The sequence below is a fragment of the Pan paniscus genome, chromosome 20 (assembly GCF_029289425.2).
Source record: "Pan paniscus chromosome 20, NHGRI_mPanPan1-v2.0_pri, whole genome shotgun sequence".
Lineage (NCBI taxonomy): Eukaryota > Metazoa > Chordata > Mammalia > Primates > Hominidae > Pan > Pan paniscus.
The window spans coordinates 51,750,766-51,772,364 of record NC_073269.2 but is presented as its reverse complement, the minus strand read 5'-3'; the positions used below and the strand labels follow the sequence as shown (position 1 = coordinate 51,772,364).

Genomic DNA, 21,599 nt, shown 5'->3' with positions numbered 1-21,599 from the left:
CAGACTGGCCTTCTATGGTTGGTTTGTTTGAACCAGGGTCCAAACCACATTTGCTTATGTCTCAAATCTCAGCATGTAGAATAGCCTTCCCCACGTGCATGCTATTTCTTCTACTTATGCCATTAACTTGCTGAATAAACCAATTCAGTTGCCCTGCTGGGTTTTTTGTTTGTTTGTTTTTGTTTTTTTTGACAGAGTCTCCCTCTGTCGCCCGGGCTGGAGTGCAGTGGCACGATCTCGGCTCACTGCAACCTCCACTGCCTGGGTTCAAGTGATTCTCATGCCTCAGCCTCCCAAATAGCTGGGACTACAGGCGTGTGCCACCACGCCCGGCTAATTTTTTTGTATTTTTAGTAGAGACAGGGTTTCACCACGTTGGCCAGGCTGGTCTTGAACTCCTGACCTCAAGTGATCTCCCCATCTTGGCCTCCCAAAGTGCTGGGATTATAAGCGTGAGCCACCACGCCAGGCCTAATTTTGTATTTTTAGTAGAGACGGGGTTTCACCACGTTGGCCAGGCTGGTCTTGAACTCCTGACCTCAAGTGATCCACCCCCACCTCAGCCTCCCAAAGTGCTGGGATTACAGGCGTGAGCCACCATGCCCAGCTGTTCTGTTGGTTCTTTTTTGTTTGAGACAGAGTCTCACTCTGTCACCAGGCTGGAGTGCAGTGGCACAATCTCGGCTCACTGCAACCTCCGACTCCCTGGTTCAAGTGATTCTCCTGCCTCAGCCTCCAAAGTAGCTCGGATTACAGGCATGCGCCACCACGCCCAGCTAATTTTTATATTTTTAGTAGAGAACGGGTTTCACCATATTGGCCAGGATGGTCTTGATCTCCTGACCTTGTGATCCACCTGCCTTGGCCTCCCAAAGTGCTGGGATTACAGGCGTGAGCCACCACGCCTGGCCTCTGTTGGTTCTTAAACAAAGGGCTTATTAGCCCTGGTAACACTGGGACACCCCATCGCTATAAAAGTAAAAAAAATTAGCCAGGTGTGGTGGCACATATCTGTGATCCCAGCTACTTCTTGGGAGACTGAGGTGGGAGGATCCCTTCAGCCCAGGAGGTCAAGGCTGCATTGAAGCTGTGCTCATGCCTAAGTGACTTCACTCTAAGTGATTAAAAAAAAAAAGAGGAAGAGCAGAGAAGAACCGGGTCAAGACAAGAGGACCATGATGGGGTGGCATTGTCCCCACTGACCTTTCTTCACTTACTTCTTTCCTTATAACAGGCCCTCAGCCACAAGTACGGTGGACACAGCAGCCATGTGACAAATGTGGCCTTCTTGTGGGATGACAGCATGGCCCTGACCACAGGGGGCAAGGACACCAGTGTTCTACAGTGGCGGGTGGTCTGATGCGTCCAGGGAAGAGTCAGGTGTCAGGGCAGGAATTCTATTTTCGGGAGATGTCTATTGCCGAGTAGAGTAATATATACCCAGAGTATGTCTATAGCAGAGGGGGTTATGGGGGCGGGAGGGTAGACTGACAGACAGAAGTCTCTATTTATCCGGGTGGGAAGAGGGAGTCACATCGCTTTGGGGATCCATCGGTGTTTGGTTTGGGGTGTTTTTTAAGTTTTTTCTTTTATATCATCCAGAAATAAAGACACGTACACTAAGGTGTGTCAGGGTCTATGTATTTGTACGGTATGTGCCTACACAGTTGTGTATGTGTATGGATGTGTGTGTGTGTATTAGTGTATTAGCCCGTTTTCATGCTGCTGATAAAGACATACCTGAGACTGGGCAATTTACAAAAAAAAAGAGGTCTATTGGACTTATAGTTCCATGTGGCTGGGGAGGCCTCACAATCATGGTGGACAATGAAAGGCACATCTTACATGGCGGCAAACAAGAGAAGAGAGCTTGTGCAGAGAAATGCCACTTTTGAAAACCATCAGATCTTGTGAGACTCATTCGCTATCAAGAACAGCATGGGAAAGACCTGCCCCATGATTTAATTACCTCCCACCAGTTCCCTCCCACAATGCCTGGGAATTCAAGATGAGATTTGGGTGGGGACCCAGCCAAACCAGATCAGTGTGTTACAGTGCTTATGATGAGGGACCATTGTTACTTAGGTCTTCATTGGATGCAAGCAATAGAAACCATCTTGCTCTAACTTGGATTAAAATAAAACTTTCTGGCTGGGTGCGGTGGCTCACATCTGTAATCCTAGCACTCTGGGAAGCCGATGCAGGTTGATCACCTGAAGTTAGGAGTTCAAGACCAGCCTGGCCAACATGGTGAAACCCTGTCCCTACTAAAAAAATACAAAAAAAATTATCCAGGTATGGTGGCGGGCACCTGTAATCCCAGCTACTCAGGAGGCTGAGGCAGGAGAATTGCTTGAACCTGGGAGGCAGAGGTTGCAGTGAGCCGAGATCGCACCACTGCACTCCAGTCAGGGTGACAGAGTGAGACTCTGTCTCAAAAAAATTAAAATAAAAATTTTTTTTTTATTTGAGATGGTGTCTCGCTCTGTCGCCCAGGCTGGGTGCAGTGCCATGATCTTGGTTCACTGCCACCTCTGCCTCCCGGATTTAAGCGATTCTCCTGCCTCAGCCTCCTGAGTAGCTGGGAATACAGGTGCATGCCACAACACCTGGCTACTTTTTGTATTTTTTTTCTTTTTTCTTTTTTAGACGGAGTCTCACTCTGCCGCCCAGGCTGGAGTGCACTGGTGCGATCTTGGCTCACTGAAAGGTCCGCCTCCTGGGTTCATGCCATTCTCCTGCCTCAGCCTCCCGAGTAGCTCAGGCTACAGGCACCTGCCACCATGCCCGGCTAATTTTTTGGTATTTTTAGATGCGGTTTCACTGTGTTAGGTAGGATGGTCTCAGTCTCCTGACCTCGTGATCCGCCCGCCTCAGCCTCCCAAAGTGTTGGGATTACAAGCGTGACCCACTGCACCCAGCCTGTATTTTTTAATAAAGAGTTTTCACCATGTTGGCCAGGTTGGTCTCGAACTCCTGACCTCAGGTGATCTGCCTGCCTCAGTGTCCCAGAGTGCTGGGAATACAGGCATGAGCCACCACACCGGGGCTGATCCTTCACTTTTTTAAAAGCCAGCACCCTCTACAGTCACATCGTCTTAGGTGCCAGCCATTTGAACCCTCCCTTTCTGAACTTGTCCACTTGCGAACTCCTCATCAGCCAGCAGTGACCAGACCTATGCTGGAGATAGGAGACCAGTGAGACCCAAGCCATCACCACCCTTAGGGCAGAAGGGACAGGGAGGGAATTTGTTACCCGTCTCCAGGGACAGGCAGAGTTCCCAGAGGAGCTGTGGTTCAGAGGAGGGGGCCACGGCCACTGTGGGACTAAGGGAAGCAGAAAGGGGCCCAGGAAGTGAGTGTACGCTGACCTCTCTCCACCGACCCTGTGGATGGAGTTTGCACTAGGCCTATCCTATCACCCTTAGGTCTAGAAGACAGTTTTCTGCTGCTCTTGGGTCAAAGCCTCCTCTCCTCCTCCCCTCACTTCCCACCTTTTGTCCCTTCCCCATTGCCCAGGTTCTGGGAAAGTGGCCCAGCGCTGCGGAAGCGGCCCTTTCATCGGGCATCCGGGTGCTCTTTCGACCCCTCGTGGCCAGTCTTGGACCTGCATGGAAAAATGCGCCAAGAAAGTTCTGCTAGAAAAGTGCTGGTGATTCTCCACGTGACCTTCCTCCGCGCCCCCAGGGTCACTCTCAGCCTTCCTTCCCCAGCTCGGGGCCCTGGGAGACCGCCGTGTGCAAATTCTATCCGCAGGGTCGGTGGAGAGAGGTCAGGGTATTTGCTTCCTGGGCCCCTCCCTGCATCCCGCACTCACAGTGGCTGTGGTTCCCCTCCTCTGAGCCGCAGTTCCTCTGGGAACTCGAGCTGTCCCTGGAGACAGGTAACAGACTCCCTCCCTGTCCCTTCTGCCCTAGGCTGGCGATGGCTTCGTGCCCACTTCGGATGGTCCCTTGGGGCCGCCCCATCCTTTGTGGCTTTCTCCACTCTGCCCATCCCTCTATAAACTGCCCATAAATGCTCCCAGTTAAACTCGGAGTGGCCACTTGCTTCCCTCCAGGACCCTGATCGAGTCTCAGCATAAATTTAGGATGAGCCAGAGAGAGAAGGGGACCCTAAGCCCACCAATGAGCATTCAGAATTTATCTTTTTATTATTATTAGTTTTTGAGTCAGTCTCATTCTGTTGCCCAGGCTGGAGTGCAGTGGCACAATCCCAGCTCACTGCAACCTCTGCCTGCCAGGCTCAAGCGATTCTCATGTCTTAGCCTCTCGAGTAGCTAGGGCTACAGGTGTGCGCTACCATGCCCAGCTAATTTTTGTATTTTTAGTAGAGATGGGGTTTTGCCATGTTGGCCAGGCTGGTCTTGAACTCCTGGCCTCAAGCAATCCACCTGCCTTGGCCTCCCAAAGTGCTGGGATTACAGGCGTGAGCCACCGTGCCCGGCCTGAAGGAAAAAAACATTTATTCCTGGCCTGGCGTGGTGGCTCACGCCTGTAATCCCAGCCCTTTGGGAGGCCGAGGAGAGCGGATTACGAGGTCAGGAGATCTAGAACACAGTGAAACCCTGTCTCTACTAAAAAATACAAAAAATTAGCTGGGCGCGGTGGCGGGCGCCTGTAGTCCCAGCTACTCGGGAGGCTGAGGCAGGAGAATGGTGTGAACCTGGGAGGCGGAGCTTGCAGTGAGCCAAGATCGCACCATTGCACTCCAGCCAGGGCGACAGAGCGAGACTCCGTCTCAAAAAAAAAAACAAACAAAAAAATTTATTCCTATGAGTGTTGTTGGTCTCTTGGGTCTTCGTTAACCTGCTCACTTTGGCTGGGTTTGGTGGCTCTGGTAATCTCAGTGCTTTGGGAGGCTGAGGCGGGAGGATTGCTTGAGCCCCAGAGGTAGAGGCTGCAGTGAGTTATGATGGAGCTACTGTACTCCAGCCTGGACAAAAGAGTGAGACCCCATCTCTTAAAAGAAAAATCCCTGAGAGGAAGGGGGTAATGTGGTTCACAGAGGTAAAGTCACCTGTCCAAAGCCACACAAGATTATAAGAATAGCTATGTTTTTGTTTGTTTTATTAATTAATTAATTAATTAATTTTTGAGACAGAGTTTCGCTCTTGTTGCCCAGGCTAGAGTGCAACAGCACGATCTTGGGTCACTGCAACCTCCACCTCCTGGGTTCAAGTGATTCTTCTGCCTCAGCCTCCCGGGTAGCTGTGTTTACAGGCATGTGTCACCACGCCCGGCTAATTTTGTATTTTTAGTAGAGACAGGGTTTCTTCATGTTGGTCAGGCTAGTCTTGAACTCTTGACCTCAGGTGATCCGCCTGCCTTGGCCTCCCAAAGTGTTGGGATTACAGGCATGATCCAGTGCACCTGCACTATTTATTTATTTTTTGAGATGGAGTCTTGCTCTGTCACCCAGGCTAGAGTGCAATGGCGCAATCTCGGCTCACTGCAACCTCCACCAGGAGGTTCAAGCAATTATCCTGCCTCAGCCTTCCGAGTAGCTGGGATTACAGACATCCACCACCACACCCAACTAATTTTTGTATTTTTAGTAGAGACGGGATTTCGCCATGTTGGCCAGTCTGGTCTTGAACTCCTCACCTCAAGTGATCTGCCCACCTCAGCCTCCCAAAGTGCTGGGATTACAGGTGTGAGACACCGCACCTGGCCGATATCCTGAGTCTTGATTTGGGTGTTTAATTACATGGTGTATCCAATTTTCAGGATTCCTTATATTCTTCCCTTAAGATCTGAACATTTTAATCAAATTTTTTGAGACTAATTGTTAATTAAATGTAATTTTTAATTACATTTATTTTTTAATCACGGCTAATTTTTATTTTTTATTTTTTTTTGTAGAGATGGGGGTCTCACTTTTTTGTCCAGGCTGGTCTCAAACTCCTGGGCTCGAGTGATCCTCCCGCCTCAGCCTCCCAAAGTGCTGGGATTACGGGCATGAGCCACAGAGCTTAGCTGCCCTTTTTTCCCCCTCTGTTTCCCAGGCTGTAGTGCAGTGGTGCGATCTTGGCGCACTGCAACCTCCGCCTCCTGGGTTCAGGTGATCCTCCCACCTTGGCCTGCGCAGTAGCTGGGACCACAGGCACGCACCACCCAGCTGGCTAGTTAAAAGAAATTTTTTTTTTGTAGAGACAGAGTCTTGCTATGTTGCCCAGGTTGATCTCAAACTCCTGGCTTCAATTGATCAGCCTGCCTTGGCCTCCTAAAGTGATGGGATTACAGGCATGAACCACCATGCCTGGCCTACATTTTAATTTAATTTAAAAATAAACACAAAAGAGCTGGGCGCGATGGCTCATGCCTATAATCCCAGCACTTTGGGAGACCGAGGCAGGCTGATCACTTGAGGTCAGGAGTTCGAGACCAGCCTGGCCAACATGGTGAAAACCTGTCTCTACTAAAAACACAAAAAGTAGCCGGGTGTGGTGGCGTTCACCTGTAGTCCCAGCTACTCGGGAGGCTGAGGCAGGATAATCACTTGAACCTGGGAGGTGGAGGTTGCAGTGAACTGAGATGGCACAATGGCACTCCAGCCTGGGGGACAGAGCAAGACTCTGTCTCAAAAAAACAAAAAACAAGCCAGGTGCCGTGGCTCATGCCTGTAATCCCAGCACTTTGGGAGGCTGTGGCAGGCAGATGACCTGAGGTCAGGAGTTCGAGACCAGCCTGGCCAACATGGCGAAACCCTGTCTCTACTAAAAACAAAAAAATTAGCTGGGTGTGGTGGTGCATGCCTGTATACCCAGCTACCAGAGGCTGAGACAGGAGAATTGCTTGTACCCGGCAGGAGGAGGTTGCATTGAGCTGAGATCATGTCCCTGCACTCCAGCCTGGGCACAGCAAGACTCTGTCTCAAAAAAAAAAAAAAAAAAAAAAAAAAAAATGAAACCTGACAGCTATCATTTTTTAGTGTTATATGCCACATCTATCTGAAGTCCCTTGACCAATAATGAATTCTCATGATTAGTTTATGAAAGATGTGATGTTAATAATAGAAATAAGCTAATGTTTTAGGAGCACTTATCATTCATTTGTTCACTCCCTGAAAACAATGTTTTTTGTTTTGAGACGGAGTCTTGCTCTGTCACCCAGGCTGGAGTGCAGTGGCGCGGTCTTGGCTCACTGCAAGCTCCGCCTCCCGGGTTCATGCCATTCTCCTGCCTCAGCCTCCTGAGTAGCTGGGACAACAGGCGCCCACCATCACATCTGGCTAATTTTTTTGTATTTTTCGTAGAGATGGGGTTTCACTGTGTTAGCCAGGATGGTCTCCATCTCCTGACCTCGTGATCCGCCTGCCTCAGCCTCCCAAAGTGCTGGGATTACAGGCGTGAGCCACCACACTCGGCCAGAAAACAATGTGTTTCACACCTATCACCTGCCCAGCAGTCTTCTAGGCAACAGACATGCAACAGTAAACAAGCCAGACACAAAAATGACACTCTTCCCAGTAGGAAGGCAGACAACTAGAAAAAAATAAGGGAAACAGAGAATGTTGCCTTCCCCAAAGGGTAGGGGAAAAGTGAGGCAGAGAAAGATGGGGAGTGTTGGGGTCTGGTTGGCATATTTTACAGACTTGATAGCATTGACACCATTAAATGAGACCGCCAGGAGAAAAGGACCATGATGGCCAGCCTCGGTGGCTCAGGCTTATAATCCCAGCACTTTGGGAGGCCAAAGCAGAAGGATGGCTTGAGCCCAGGAGTTTGAGAGCAGCCTAGACAACATAGTGAGACCCCTGTCTATAGAAAAAAAATTTTTTTTTAATTGGCCAGGTGTGGTGGCACACGCCTGTAGTCCCAGCAACTCAGGAGGCTGAGGTGGGAGGATCACTTGAGCCTGGAAGGTTGAGGCCGCAGGGAGCCATTATCGTGCCACTGAACTCCAGACTGGGCAAGAGAGTGAAACCCTGTCTCAAAAAAAGAAAAAAGGTGGGGCACGGTGGCTCACGCCTGTAATCCCAACACTTTTTGGAGGCCGAGGTGGGCAGATAGCTTGAGCTTAGGAGTTCGAGACCAGCCTGGCCAACTTGGTGAAACCCCGTCTCTATTAAAATTAGCCGGGCGTGGTGGTGCGTGCCTGTAATCCCAGCTACTCGGGAGGCTGAGGCAGGAGAATCGCTTGAACCTGGAAGGCGGAGATTGCAGTGAGCCAAGATTGTGCCACTGCACTCCAGTCTGGGCAACAGAGCATGACTCTGTCTCGAAAGAAAAGAAAGAAAAAAGCAAAGCAAAGCAAAGTAAAGAAAAGAAGGAAGCAAGCAGGCACCATGAGTGACCACCTTGATTCAAAGAGGAAACTGAGGCACGGAGATGTCACTAGCCTAAGGTCTGACCAAGAGTCAGGCTGGAAATGCAACCCCAGAGCTCCTTCTAGGGGTGGCCCTGACTTTGGAGTTGGGGACCTAACAGAACCCTTTATTCTCTCCGTTGTTGGGGAGGAAGATGCAGAAGGTTAATGACCAGAAGATGAATGACTGAGGCCTGGGGTCTCTAAGGGAGGAAATGGCTCAACCCAGGGAAGGTCAGTAGCGGGGGCCTCCTCTTCCCATAGCTGAGGGCCTGATAAATTTCGGGGTGTGTGGTTGGAGAGAGGGGACCTTCCAGCTGGGGACTTGGAAGGATTGGGGGGTGTTCCAGTAGCAGATGAGCCTCACCCGTGGCTGGAGGCGTTTAATGGGGTGAAGCCTGAAAGGGGTTAAGGGGCAGCGGCAAAGGTGGGGTTAATGGGGGCGGGCCTGGCCAGGGCGGGGCCTCGGCTGGCGGCTCTGGCCCGGGGGCCGGGAGGAGTAGCCGCTGTTCTGCCCCGCGGGGGCATCCGCTGGGTCCCCGCGCCGTTGGCAAGACCGGGGACCTGGACGCAGCGGAGAGAGGTACCGCCGCCCGCCCCGTCCAGTCGCCGCGCGCAGGTAAGTGCCGGGTCCTCCCCGGCTGCCCGCGATGCTGCGGGGTCTCACTAGGTTGCCCTGCTCCTGGCGAGACCGCTCCTCCCCGCCCCCTCGGGGGCTGCCTCAGTCTCCCGCGCCGTCTCGGTGCCCGCCCCCTCTGTTGCTCTCCCTGGCTCTGCGTCTGTCTCCAACTCCCGCCTGATGTCTCTGTGTCTGTGGTCCCTCTGCCTCTGGACGTGTCTTTCCTTCTGTGTCTCTGGATGTCTCTGTCTTTTTCTTGATCTCTGCCTCTCTGTCTCCGTCTGTCTGTCTCTGTCTCTCTGTTTCTGGGTCCCATCTCCCTCTGCCCCTGCCTCTGCCTCACCCCCGTCTGTTGTGGGACCTCTGCGGATGTCTCTGCCTCTATCTCCATCTCTCCCTGTCTCTGCGTATCTCTTTGCTCTCTCCCTTCCTGTCTCTTCATCTCTATTGCCCTGTCTCTTTCTCTCCGTCTCTTATAACACTGTTTTGGCACCTTCAGCTCTGTCTTCTCTCCTTCCAAATCCTCCGCATCCCGGAACTTTCCTCTGGGCTGGGAACCTGCTTGGGAGTGGGGTAGGGGGCAGGAGGCTTGTGACCTGGGGCAGGCGGACTCTAAGTGACACCATGATCCCAGCGCCCCCTTCACGGAGCCACCCCACTGCCCCTCAGGTCGCACCCAGCCCGCCCGCCCGCCAATTTCAGGAATTCCTGCCTGGGGGGTGGACTTCCTCCCCTACTTCCTCTCTTCCAGGATTTGGCTGGGTCACCATTAACTCTTTCCTGCTTCCGCCTCACTCTCCCCCCTGGAACTGGACAACCCCTCCTCCCAAACTAGGCTGAGGAATAGCTCTAGGATATCTGTGAGGCATCGGTTGTGGGATGTGTGTGTGTGCGTACTCAGGCTGGATATGCATTGGGGAATTTGTTTGGCGCAGAAGTGGAGAGGATGGGGCCACACCCCCCAGTTCCCCCTCCAGAGCCCACCATCAGCCCCCCTCCTCCTGAGCCCACCAAGGGGGTATCCGCCCCCAGCTCTGTCTTTGTAGATGAACTTGACTTCAGGTTTGGGGTGAGGATGAGGAGGTTTTCTTTTCTGGGGGAATCCCAGCTGAAGAGGATGAAAGACCCATAGGGGCTCCTGGAACCCTGGGAATCCTATGATCAAGTACCTTGAATGTGAACATCTTTGAATGGAAGGGCCCAGATGGAAGAAGCATTGGAGGGGAGGCCTGGGAATTCCAGATCTTTCCAGTCAAAGGTCCTGGGGATGCTGGAGTCCTTCAATCCAAAAAGAGGAGTGTTGAAATCTTGGCACGTTTCAGTGATGGCAGCTGAGAGCTGGAAAGGGTTTGCGGAGCCACCTAGGCCAACTCCCCCTGCCCCATTTTATAGATGGAGAAACTGAGGTCCAAAAGCAGAAGTCCCCACAATGAGTCAGTGCCAGGCTGGAGGGTTGGGACCCCAGTTTTCAACTGAAGCCCAAATCCACAGAGCTGGCTTCTTCTGCTACCACTAAGTCGGATTAATTTGGGGAAAGAGGTCTTCTCAATGAGGAGGGAGAGATGCCAGGGTGAGTAGAAATGGCTGGAATCCAGAAGGGAGGGTTTTAGAAGCAGAGGAGAGAAAATATTTCTAAAACCATGGTGGTGGGGAGGGAGAGGGGCAAGAGTTGGTTTGGGTGGAAGGGGTGGAGTTTCGGGAAGAGAGGGAGGGAGGTGGAGGGGAACCGGGATTAACTCCAGCTTCAGTCTCCTGACCCTCCGCCTGGAGCCCACCGTTCCCTCGGGGACAGGGCCTATAATTTGGTTTGTGTCTAGACAAATAATAACTCAGCTGGTGTGAGCAGGGAGGGCTGAGGCTAGGCCCACTAGCGAAAGGGTAGAGAGGCGGCCTGGATATAGCATGTCACCCCCAGGTGGTGAGAATTTAGGGGCCAGGTGGAGGTGGTGACTAACACGCCCCTCTCTTCCCTCCATGAAGCCATAATTTCTTAGAATTCTGCACAATCTTAGAAATCAGCCTGCTGGAATGTTCAAAAGCAGGCGAGAGAAGGGGGGAAAGAAAAGGAAGTGGGGCTCACCGTATTTAGTGTATGTTCCCATTTCTGTAAAAGAGAAAAGGGAAATACATATTCCTGTTTGCTGGGGAAAGATAAAAATCACTGAGCGTTTAATAATAGATTATGAAAGTCATAGAATGCTTAAAAAAAATCATAGTGTGTTCTAACAATAGAACTTTCGAATCTTGGAATGTGACACTCCTAGAATATTGGAAACTTAGGGTAGGTACTTACAAAGCCACGATGTAATAAATAGAATGAAAGAAGAGTAACGCTCTAGAATGTTATAATAGAACATTCAACTGCGAAGTGAACTAAGGATAGAACCTGAAGACTGCAGAACCATAGGGACCTAGAACGTCAGAGAGGCCATCTAAGGACTGGTATCCCTAGTAGGCAGTGTGGGCGTTGGGGGCACAGAGACCCTCTCGGTTGAAACAGGGATACTGAGGTGCAGTGGGGCCGTTAGGGTAGCCCGATTGCCCCCTGGTTTCCGCCGGCCGCCAGGGCACCAGGTGGGGAGCGAGGACCGGTGATCACATTTCGTCCCTAATGAGCAGACCGGAGCTGGCTGGTCCCTTGGGGCTGCAGGGAGAAGGCGGGGGGGGGGGGGGGGGGGCGGTGGGAGCAGGAGCCCACAGAGGAGGAAAAGGGGGAGGTGAGATAGCCTGGTGGCATCGGGGACAAGGCTGGTGAGTGAGCCCAGGGGTGCTGGGGGATGCGGGGGGCTGTAGCACTTCTCCCTCTTGTCCTCAAAATCCTCCAAGTTTTTCAGCTTTGCTGGGTTTTGGGGTGGCTGGCAGGATGCGGCAGCCGAGGCTGCTAAAGTTGGGGGGGCCAGGTCTTCCTAGTCTTTCCTGTCCCCCCACTATCGCTCCATCCTTGGGTATATTTCTCTTCCCCCCGACTCTCTGGAAGGGGCCAGCAGGGACCCAAGAAGTGGGGGCCTGTGGGACAGACAGGGGGAGCTTCTTGTGGATGTGAGATTTGGGGGTTTACCCCCTCAACAGAGCCTAAGGGGCAGAACTTAGATCCCAACCAGAGAGGGTCCTGGAAGGGGAACGGGGTTATGGGGATCAGGTGATGGAAGGTCGCTTGCTTTCTTTGTGGGGAGAAGGTCGTATCTTCTAGTAGGTTCTCAGAGGGGCCAGAGACGCTCAGAAAGACTTGAGAAAAATTACAGAAGTTCAGAGAGTGAAGAGAAAAACCTCAGGGGAAGGGAAGCTGTTTAGTTAACAGCGACAGGAGGTTTGCCCAGTCTTGAGACATCAAGTGACTTAGACAACGGCCTTGCTGCTGCGGGCCTCGGTTTCCCCATCTGTACCAGGAAGGGGTCAGAAATAGCCTCACACTCCCAGCTGTCACACATACGTCGGCTGCACTGTGGCGTTCTAAGAGTCTGACGTTCCATGCTGACTTTTGGGGTTTCCACGTTGGGCAGATCTCACGTGGGGAAGAAGAGAGGGCTGTCTGGGCACCCCTCCCCCCCATGTCCAGCATCCGCAAGATGCCAGCAGGTTGGGGAGGAGGGGTGGGAGGAAGGAGGGGTGAGAGCTGGACCGGTTCCCCCTTGAGGAAATTAGCAATGGGAAGTGTATTTCCTCCTCTGGCTGCCGGAAGTGTCTCCTGCCCGGGTACCCGAGTTAGGTCAGCAGAGCCCTGGGGGTCGATAGAAAGTGGGGCAAAGGGGACTTCTAGCCCTCGGTGGGTGTCTCCTGCCATGAAGAACTGGTTTATTTCTTGTCTCAGCCCCCTAGTCCCCGTGGAATAATAATAATCGTTCAAATACTGCATGTTATGGAGCTGATATCGCATTCTAGCAAGGACGTTCCGGTCTGTGATGTGATGAATATAAAGCCTGTGCCCCCTTTTACAGAAGGGAGAAACTGAGGCTCCTGGAGACCTAATTCTCTAAATGTCACAGGAGGAAGGGAGAGACTAGGGGCAGAGAGATGGGGAGAGAGAGGGCAGAGGAGAGGGGAGGGAGGTTATTTTGAGTGACTTGGTCTGGGTGGGAGGTTTCAAGTGGAAGGGAGGGACTGGATCACACTGTTCCAGCCTGGAGTACGCCCCGACCCATCCCATCTCCACAGGACCCACAAGCTTCTGCCCAAGAGTCTGGGGTGGGGGAGGCAGCTCTGCCGCTGAGGACCCCACAGGGGGCAGGACTTACTGAGCACGACTCAGCCCTGACCTTTCAAAGTCAATTAAGAAGCGGATAGATCCTGCCCTTTCCAGCTCTCCCCTGACCACCTCTTCCCCTGGGAATGGACTCCTCTCCCTCCCTTCCCCCTCCTCCCCCATGCCCTTGTTTGAGCCTGGGGTGGGGTGGGGCAGCCTCATGGGCAGAGAGTATGTTTTTACTCCATGCCTCTGGCCTCTGCAAAGCTTCTGGAATGGTTTTTGCCATTGGCAAATGGCTCTGTGCTCCCTGACCATGACCTTGGTAATTTATTGAGCACCTACTGTATGCTGGGCCTGTCCTGGATGCTGGGGATACAGCAGTCAACAAGGCACACAAAGTCTCTGCCCTCCTGGACAACCTATTCTAGACAGACAGACAGACACAAAACACAGGGTGCTGTGAGGAGAGGGTCCTGGGGCAGGGGAGAGTCGGGGACTGAATGGAGAGGGACTCCCGAGGAAGTGAAGGAGGGAACGGAGCTACTCAGACTATCTGAAGGAAGAGCAGTGGCTCACATCTGTAATCCCAGCACTTTGAGAGGCCAAGGTGGGTGGATCACTGGAGAACAGGAGTTCGAGACCAACCTGGCCAACATGGTAAAACCCCATCTCTACTAAAATTACAAAAATTAGCTGGGCATGGTGGTGCACACCTGTAATCCCAACTACTCAGGAGGCCAAGGCAGGAGACTCACTTGAACCCAGGTGGCGGAGGTTTCAGTGAGCCGAGATCGTGCCACTGCACTCCAGCCTGGGCGACAGAGTAAGATTCTGTCTCCAAAAAAAAAAAAGAGCATTCCAGACTGAGAGTATGGTAAGTGTGCAAAGGTTTGAGGCTGGAAAGAAGGTCACTCACTGGCCTTGAGACTGCTGAGGCAGGAAGGAGAGGTAAGTGAGATTGGCTAGGCTGCCCCAGCAGGTCAGACAGAATCTTGTGACTCTGGATGAGGAGTCTGGATTTTACCGCAAGTCCATTCAGAAGCCATTGGAGGGTTTCAAGCAGGGAAGTAACAAGAACTAGGCTGCATGTGGTGGCTCATGCCTGTAATCCCAGCACTTTGGGAGGCCAAGGCAGGAAGATCTTTTGAGCCCAGGAGTTGGAGACCGGCCTGGGCAACATGGGGAAACCCCATCTCCACAAAAAATAGAACGATTAGCCAGGTGTGGTGGCACACACCTGTAGTCCCAGCCACTTACGAGGCTGAGGTGGGAGGATCGCTTGAGCCCATGAGGTCAAGACTGCAGTGAGTCAAGATTGCACTACTGCATGACAGAGTGAGACCCTGTCTCAAAAAAAAAGAAAGAAAGAAAGAAAAGAAAAGAAGAAAAGAAAGAGCTGATTTTTGTGTTAGAAAGATCTTGCCCGGGCGGGGTGGCTCACGCCTGTAATCCCAGCACTTTGGGAGGCCAAGGCGGGTGGATCACCTGAGGTCAGGAGTTCGAGACCAGCCTCACCAACATGGAGAAACCCTGTCTCTACTAAAAATACAAAATTAGCTGAGCGTGGTGACGCATGCCTGTAATCCCAGCTACTCCGGAGGAAGAGGCAGGAGAATCACTTGAACCTGGGAGGCAGAGGTTGTGGTGAGCCAAGATTGGGACATTGCACTCCAGCCTAGGTGACAAGAGTGAAACTCTCCGTCTCAAAAAAAAAAAAAAAAGAAGAAAAGAAAAGAAAGATCTTTCTGGCTGCCATATGGGAAGTGATTTGAAGGAAGCCACAGTAGCCCAGAAAAGCAATGGTGATGCTACTGCAATGATCCCAGCGAGTGATGACGCTGATGCTGACGCAGAGTGGACAGTGGCAGGCATTTGAGAGAGACGCACACAGATTCAGGAAGCACTGGGGAGGTGGAGCCCAGAGGACTTTCCCATGGAAAGATGCTCTGGCATCTGGGAGGCTCCCATGGACCTCCTTCCGTCCCCTCTCTGGGGATTGGTTTCCTCATTTGTCAATAGACTCCACCTTAAACTCCACTTTTAACATGTTTTAAAAGTGCATCCTGGGGATTCTTCAGAGGTGGCCTCTCCACCCCCACCTTGTTTCACCAGAGCAGCTAGCAGCTCACCCTTTTCACTGTTTTAGATTGGTTTCTGGTTAAGATCTTGTTGGGGGAAAAAAAAAAAAAAAAAAAAAAGCCAGGTTTCACATCCAAAAGAACTAAACCAAAAGACCCCTGGATGGAATGGCTCCTGAAGCTGCCTGTGACTCTGGACTTGGTTCTGCTTCTCTGCGGGGTTGATGACAGTCAGGGGCTTGGTCCATGAATATCCTTTGCCCTGTGTATGCAGATCTTCCCAGAACAAAGTGGGTGACAGGCTCAAGGTTCTCACTCAGGAAAATTGGGGGGGAAAGGGCAGAGACAGTGAAGAGAGTGGTCCCTGAGGGAGGAGACTGCTGGCGCTAACCCCAGGGCTTCCCCATGCTCCCTGATCTTGATCTTGACCTTGACTGTTCCCAGCAGCTCCTGGCTCTCCCCTTTCCCTTACTCCTCTGCAGCTTTGGTTCCCAGTCCCCACTGGCAGCCCAGGGCCCTTTTCTGTCCAGTTATTTTTTATTTATTTATTTATTTATTTTGAGATGGAGTTCGCTCTTATTGCCCAGGCTGTAGTGCAATGGCACCATCTCAGCTCACTGCAACCTCTGCCTCCCGGGTTCAAGCAATTCTCCCACCTCAGCCTCCCAAGTAGCTGGGATTACAGGCATGTGCCGCCACACCTAGCTTATTTTGTATTTTTAGTAGAGACAGGGCTTCTCCATGTTGGTCAGGCTGGTCTCGAACTCCTGACCTCAGGTGATCCTCCCGCCTTGGCCTCCCAAAGTGCTGGGATTACAGGCGTGAGCCACCGTGCCTGGACTTCTTTTTTTTGAGATGGAGTACCTCTCTTGTCTCCCAGGCTGGAGTGCAGTGATGCTATCTCAGCTCACTGCAACCTCTGCCTCCTGGGCTCAAGCAATCCTCTCGCCTCAGCATCCCGAGTAGCTGGGATTACAGGTATGTGCCACCACACCCAGCTAATTTTTGTATTTTTAGTAGAGACAGGGTTTCACCATGTTGGCCAGGCTGATCTTGAACTCCTGACCTCAGGCGATCCTCCCGCCTTGGCCTCCCAAAGTGCTGGGATTACAGGCATGAGCCACTGTGCCTGGCCTGTCCAGTTATTCTTGGGTGGAAACTGAAGCACAGGCTGGAGATGAGGACTGAGAGCAGAGATGGCTGCACTCTAGACATCAGGACCTTGGACAGGTCTTGGAACAGCTCTGTGCCTCAGTTTGTCAAAGAGAAAGAACAACTACTTTCCTCATAGGAGTCTTGAAAATTTCAAAGAAGTAATATCCATAAATTGGCCGGGCATGGTGGCTCACTCCTATAATCCTAGCATTTTGGGAGGCCAAGGTGGGAGGATCTCTTTTTTTTTTTTTTTTTTTTGAGACGGAGTCTGGCTCTGTCACCCCGGCTGGAGTGCAATGGCGTGAACTCAGCTCACTGCAACCTTCGCCTCCCAGGTTCAAGCGATTATCCTGCCTCAGCCTCCTGAGTAGCTGGGACTACAGGTGTGCGCCACCATGCCCAGCTAATTTTTGTATTTTTAGTAGAGACAGGGTTTCACCATTTTGGCCAGGATGGTTTTGATCTCTTGACCTCATGATCTGCCCGCCTCAGCCTCCCAAAGTGCTGCGATTACAGGGAAGGATCTCTTGAGCTCAGGAGTTCAAGAGACCAGCCTGGGCAACACAGGAAGACCTGCATCTATTTTATATATATATATATATATATATATATATATATATATATATATATATATATATATATTTTTTTTTTTTTTAAGCCAGGCATGGTGGTGCATGCCTGTGTTCCCAGCTACTTGGGAGGCTGAGGCAGGAGGATCACTGGAAGCCCAGGAGGTTGAGGCTGCTGTGAGCTGTGATCGTGCTACTGCATTCTAGTCTGGACAAAAGAGCAAGACCCTGTCTCAAAAAATAAATAAATAAAAAGAAATAATATGCATAAAAATGCCTGGAATGGGATCTGCTATGTAGTAGGGCTCAATTAACGTTTGCTGTTATTATCCTGGTTGACAAGAATGGGATTCTTGGGTAAGGGGTGGGAGGCTGGCCCCAGCCCTGGCCCTATTGCTGCCATGCTGTGCATCCTTAGGGAGGTGACTCAGCCTCTCTGGGCCCCTTCTCCCTGTCTGTGACATGATAGAGTTAGACTAGTCTGGCATTTTCTGAAGCATTATATGATACCTGTGCCAGTTTTACAGGAATTCTGCAGGAAAATGCTAAAATCTGAGTTGGGTCATTTTTTTCCCTTTTTCTCTTTCTTTCTTTCCTTTTTTTTTTTTTTTTTCTTTTTTTTTTTTTTTTTGAGACAGAGTTTTACTCTTTTGCCCAGGCTGGAGTGCAGTGGTGCGATCTCAGCTCACTGCAACCTCCGCCTTTTGGTTTCAAGCAATTCTCCTGCCTCATCCTCCTGTGTAGCTGGGATTACAGGCACGTGCCACCACATCCAGCTAATTTTTGTATTTTTAGTAGAGATGGGGTTTCACCATGTTGGCCAGGCTGTTCTTGAACTCCTGACCTCGTGATCTGCCTGCCTCGGCCTCCCAAAGTTCTGGGATTACAGGTGTGAGCCACCGCACCCAACCTTTTTTTTTTTTTTTTTTTTGAGACAGGGTCTCACTCTGTTGCCCAAGCTGGAGTGCCGTGGTGCGATTATAGCTCACTACAGCCTGAATCCCCTGCGATCAAGTGATCCTCCTACCTCAGCCTCCCCAGTAGCTGGGACTACAGGTGTGTACCACCACACCTGGCTAATATTTTTATTTTTATTTTTTGTAAAGACTGGGTCTCACTGCATTGCCCAGGCTGGTCTTGAACTCCTAGGCTCAAGCGAACCTCCCACCTCGGCCTCCCAAAGTGTTGAGATTACAGGCATGAGCCACTGCACCCGGCCTGAGTTGGGTCTTTATTCTAATATCTGTCAGGGGAAAAATATGCCTGACACCTCAAATCTGTGTTTTCAGAGAGTGGTTGCTTAGGATGGGGCTGAAGTAGGCATTGTTGGGATGTCCAGTCTCTGCAGTTCACAGCAATTATGGTGAGGAGTGTGGGGAGAAGAAGGTTGGAGTGTCCATGACTCCCTCACTGCTGTCCTCTCTCCCAACAGGCACTGCAGTCAGCGGTGAACTGACTTCATCCCAATCCCTCAGGCCCCACCAGGACCAGTCTGGAGTCCCTCCCCTGCCCCCATTGAAATTTCCCTTCCGTCCCCAAACTTACCTCTGATCTAGACCTTACTCACCTCCTTCCTGTTTCCTAAGACTCCTTCCTGCAGTCCACAGACCGAGCCTTTTATCTTTGTCCACCCTGTGCCAGACACCTCCTTTTCCAGAACCTTCTCCTTACTGGTGACCTTACTTATCTCTGTTGCTTTCTGGGGTCCTAGGAAATGCCAGCACTCCCACCCACATTGCCTGAACTTTCCAACACTCCCTAACTGCGCTGTGTCCTATCTCAACACTTTCTCATGTATTTCCTGTGTCTTCTAGAATATTCCCCCGCCATTATTACTTCAATATGGCTACACATACTTCCTAACTGCCCCGCAAACCATCTCCTTCTCACCATTGCCCAGCGATGCTTTCGTCTCCTCCATAAACACTCCCGGAGACCAATTTTTGTGTCACCCCCATACTCCCTCGTTGACACACTGATTGACTCCATACATAACCTCCTTGAAAAACCTCTTTATTAATCTCACCATCCTCCAGACTTCCCTCCTGTCATAATTCCATCCCTCCTCCAACTTTTCCCTCTCAAGCTCTGCCCTTCCCAGCCCAGCCCAGCCTACCCAACCTCATCTCTTCCCTGTAGACCACATCCCACCATGTTCCCCTGAGCCTCCAAGGAAGGGGCTCAGGGGGCCCCATGGCCTCCCGCTCCCTGTGGCCCCACAGCCCCCGTGGGCCAGGGGAAGCGCCCCAGAAGCCGAAGTGCCCACCATGGGCAACCACACGTGGGAGGGCTGCCACGTGGACTCGCGCGTGGACCACCTCTTTCCGCCATCCCTCTACATCTTTGTCATCGGCGTGGGGCTGCCCACCAACTGCCTGGCTCTGTGGGCGGCCTACCGCCAGGTGCAACAGCGCAACGAGCTGGGCGTCTACCTGATGAACCTCAGCATCGCCGACCTGCTGTACATCTGCACGCTGCCGCTGTGGGTGGACTACTTCCTGCACCACGACAACTGGATCCACGGCCCCGGGTCCTGCAAGCTCTTTGGGTTCATCTTCTACACCAATATCTACATCAGCATCGCCTTCCTGTGCTGCATCTCGGTGGACCGCTACCTGGCTGTGGCCCACCCACTCCGCTTCGCCCGCCTGCGCCGCGTCAAGACCGCCGTGGCCGTGAGCTCCGTGGTCTGGGCCACGGAGCTGGGCGCCAACTCGGCGCCCCTGTTCCATGACGAGCTCTTCCGAGACCGCTACAACCACACCTTCTGCTTTGAGAAGTTCCCCATGGAAGGCTGGGTGGCCTGGATGAACCTCTATCGGGTGTTCGTGGGCTTCCTCTTCCCGTGGGCGCTCATGCTGCTGTCGTACCGGGGCATCCTGCGGGCCGTGCGGGGCAGCGTGTCCACCGAGCGCCAGGAGAAGGCCAAGATCAAGCGGCTGGCCCTCAGCCTCATCGCCATCGTGCTGGTCTGCTTTGCGCCCTATCACGTGCTCTTGCTGTCCCGCAGCGCCATCTACCTGGGCCGCCCCTGGGACTGCGGCTTCGAGGAGCGCGTCTTTTCTGCATACCACAGCTCACTGGCTTTCACCAGCCTCAACTGTGTGGCGGACCCCATCCTCTACTGCCTGGTCAACGAGGGCGCCCGCAGCGATGTGGCCAAGGCCCTGCACAACCTGCTCCGCTTTCTGGCCAGCGACAAGCCCCAGGAGATGGCCAATGCCTCGCTCACCCTGGAGACCCCACTCACCTCCAAGAGGAACAGCACAGCCAAAGCCATGACTGGCAGCTGGGCGGCCACTCCGCCCTCCCAGGGGGACCAGGTGCAGCTGAAGATGCTGCCGCCAGCACAATGAACCCGGAGTGGCACAGAATCCCCAGTTTTCCCCTCTCATCCCACGGTCCCTTCTCTCCTGGTCTGGTGTATGCAAATTGTATGGAAAAAGGGCTGTGTTAATATTCATAAGAATACAAGAACTTAGGAAGAGTGAGGTTGGTGTGTCACTGGTCAACCTTTGTGCTCCCAGATCCCATCACAGTTTGGCGATTGTGGAGGGCCTCCTGAAGGAGGAGATGAGTAAATATATTTTTTTGGAGACAGGGTCTCACTTCGCCCAGGCTGGAGTGCAGTAGTGCAGTCGTGGCTCACTGCAGCCTCCACCTCCTGGGCTCTCCAGCGATCTTCCCACATCAGCCTCCCGAGTAGCTGGGACCACAAATGTGAGCCACCATGCCTGGCTAATTTTTGTACTTTTTGTAGAAACGGAGTCTCACCATGTTTCCCAGGCTGATCTTGAACTCCTGGGCTCAAGAGATCCTCCTGCCTCGGCCTCCCAAAGTGCTCAGATTAGAGATGTGAGCCGCCATGTCTGGCCAGATAAATGAAGTCAAACATGTGGTTTCCAGAAAATAAAGACAAATAGAGAAGGTTAGATTTTTTTTTTTCCAACAAGTAGATAAAAGTCTGTGACTCGGGGGAAAGTGGAAGGAGAAATGCAGCCGATATAGACTCATTATGTTTGCAAAGCCCCTGGTCATACAGGCCAGGGAACATAAGACCGCAATTCTAAGTTTCTAGATAAACAGCGATCTCCAAGTCAAGACTGAGGATGAAGAGGGAGAATGTCAGAACTCAAGTGAAGGGCAATCAGGGCAGACTGCCTGGAGGAGTGATGCGGAAAGGTTTGGGAAGAAGGTGCGCGACAAGAAGAAAGGGTATTTAATCATTAATTCAACAGAGGTTTATGTAGGGCACTGTGCTGGGTGGGGCTGGGGACACAGCAATGACTGAGGCAGCCTGGCCTTGCCTTCACAGGGCTCACCATACACAAGTAAATAAAAAATATGTAATGTTTGGAATCGCTAAATGGGAAGGGGACATTTTTCTATGTAAAGCCAGTTGACGGGACAGAGGATGACTTGGAGTCTGATCTGGAGGAGGGCAGAGAAGGGCTTGCTGAGGTGGCTTTCCAGCAAAGACTTGAAGCATGGGCGGCACTCAGCCTTGTGGCTGTTGTGGGAAGAGCATTTCAGGCAGAGGGAACTGCAGGTGCAAGGGCTCTGGGGTTAGACAGTGTCTGAATTTTGGGCCGGGCGCAGTGGCTCACGCCTGTAATCCCAGCACTTTGGGAGGCCAAGGCGGGCGGATCACCTGAGGTCAGGAGTTCGAGACCAGCCTGGCCAACA

General features: G+C 52.1%; 2 protein-coding genes across 8 annotated transcripts in view; both read left to right on the top strand.

The window, feature by feature from the left end:
* The window catches only part of EML2 (EMAP like 2), a 38,340-nt gene extending 36,717 nt beyond the window's left edge, over nt 1–1,623 (top strand). For all 6 annotated transcript variants that reach the window (XM_034945030.4, XM_055102858.2, XM_034945029.3 and 3 more), the window contains one exon: nt 1,235–1,623. In XM_034945030.4, coding sequence (XP_034800921.1) covers nt 1,235–1,360 — 126 coding nt within the window. In that variant the 3' untranslated portion in view covers nt 1,361–1,623. The remainder of the gene's footprint in view (nt 1–1,234) is intronic.
* Nucleotides 1,624–8,798: 7,175 nt separating this feature from the next.
* Nucleotides 8,799–21,331, top strand: GPR4 (G protein-coupled receptor 4). Of its 2 annotated transcripts, none has more exons than XM_003817516.4 (2): nt 8,799–8,928; nt 18,346–21,331. In XM_003817516.4, the coding sequence occupies exon 2, from the start codon at nt 19,181–19,183 to the stop codon at nt 20,267–20,269; it is 1,089 nt and encodes a 362-aa protein (XP_003817564.1). In that variant the 5' UTR covers nt 8,799–8,928; nt 18,346–19,180; the 3' UTR covers nt 20,270–21,331. The 2 variants fall into 2 exon arrangements, with proteins under 2 accessions (XP_003817564.1, XP_054958938.1); XM_055102963.2 differs by lacking the exon at nt 8,799–8,928 and adding an exon at nt 11,024–11,502.
* Nucleotides 21,332–21,599: the final 268 nt, after the last annotated feature.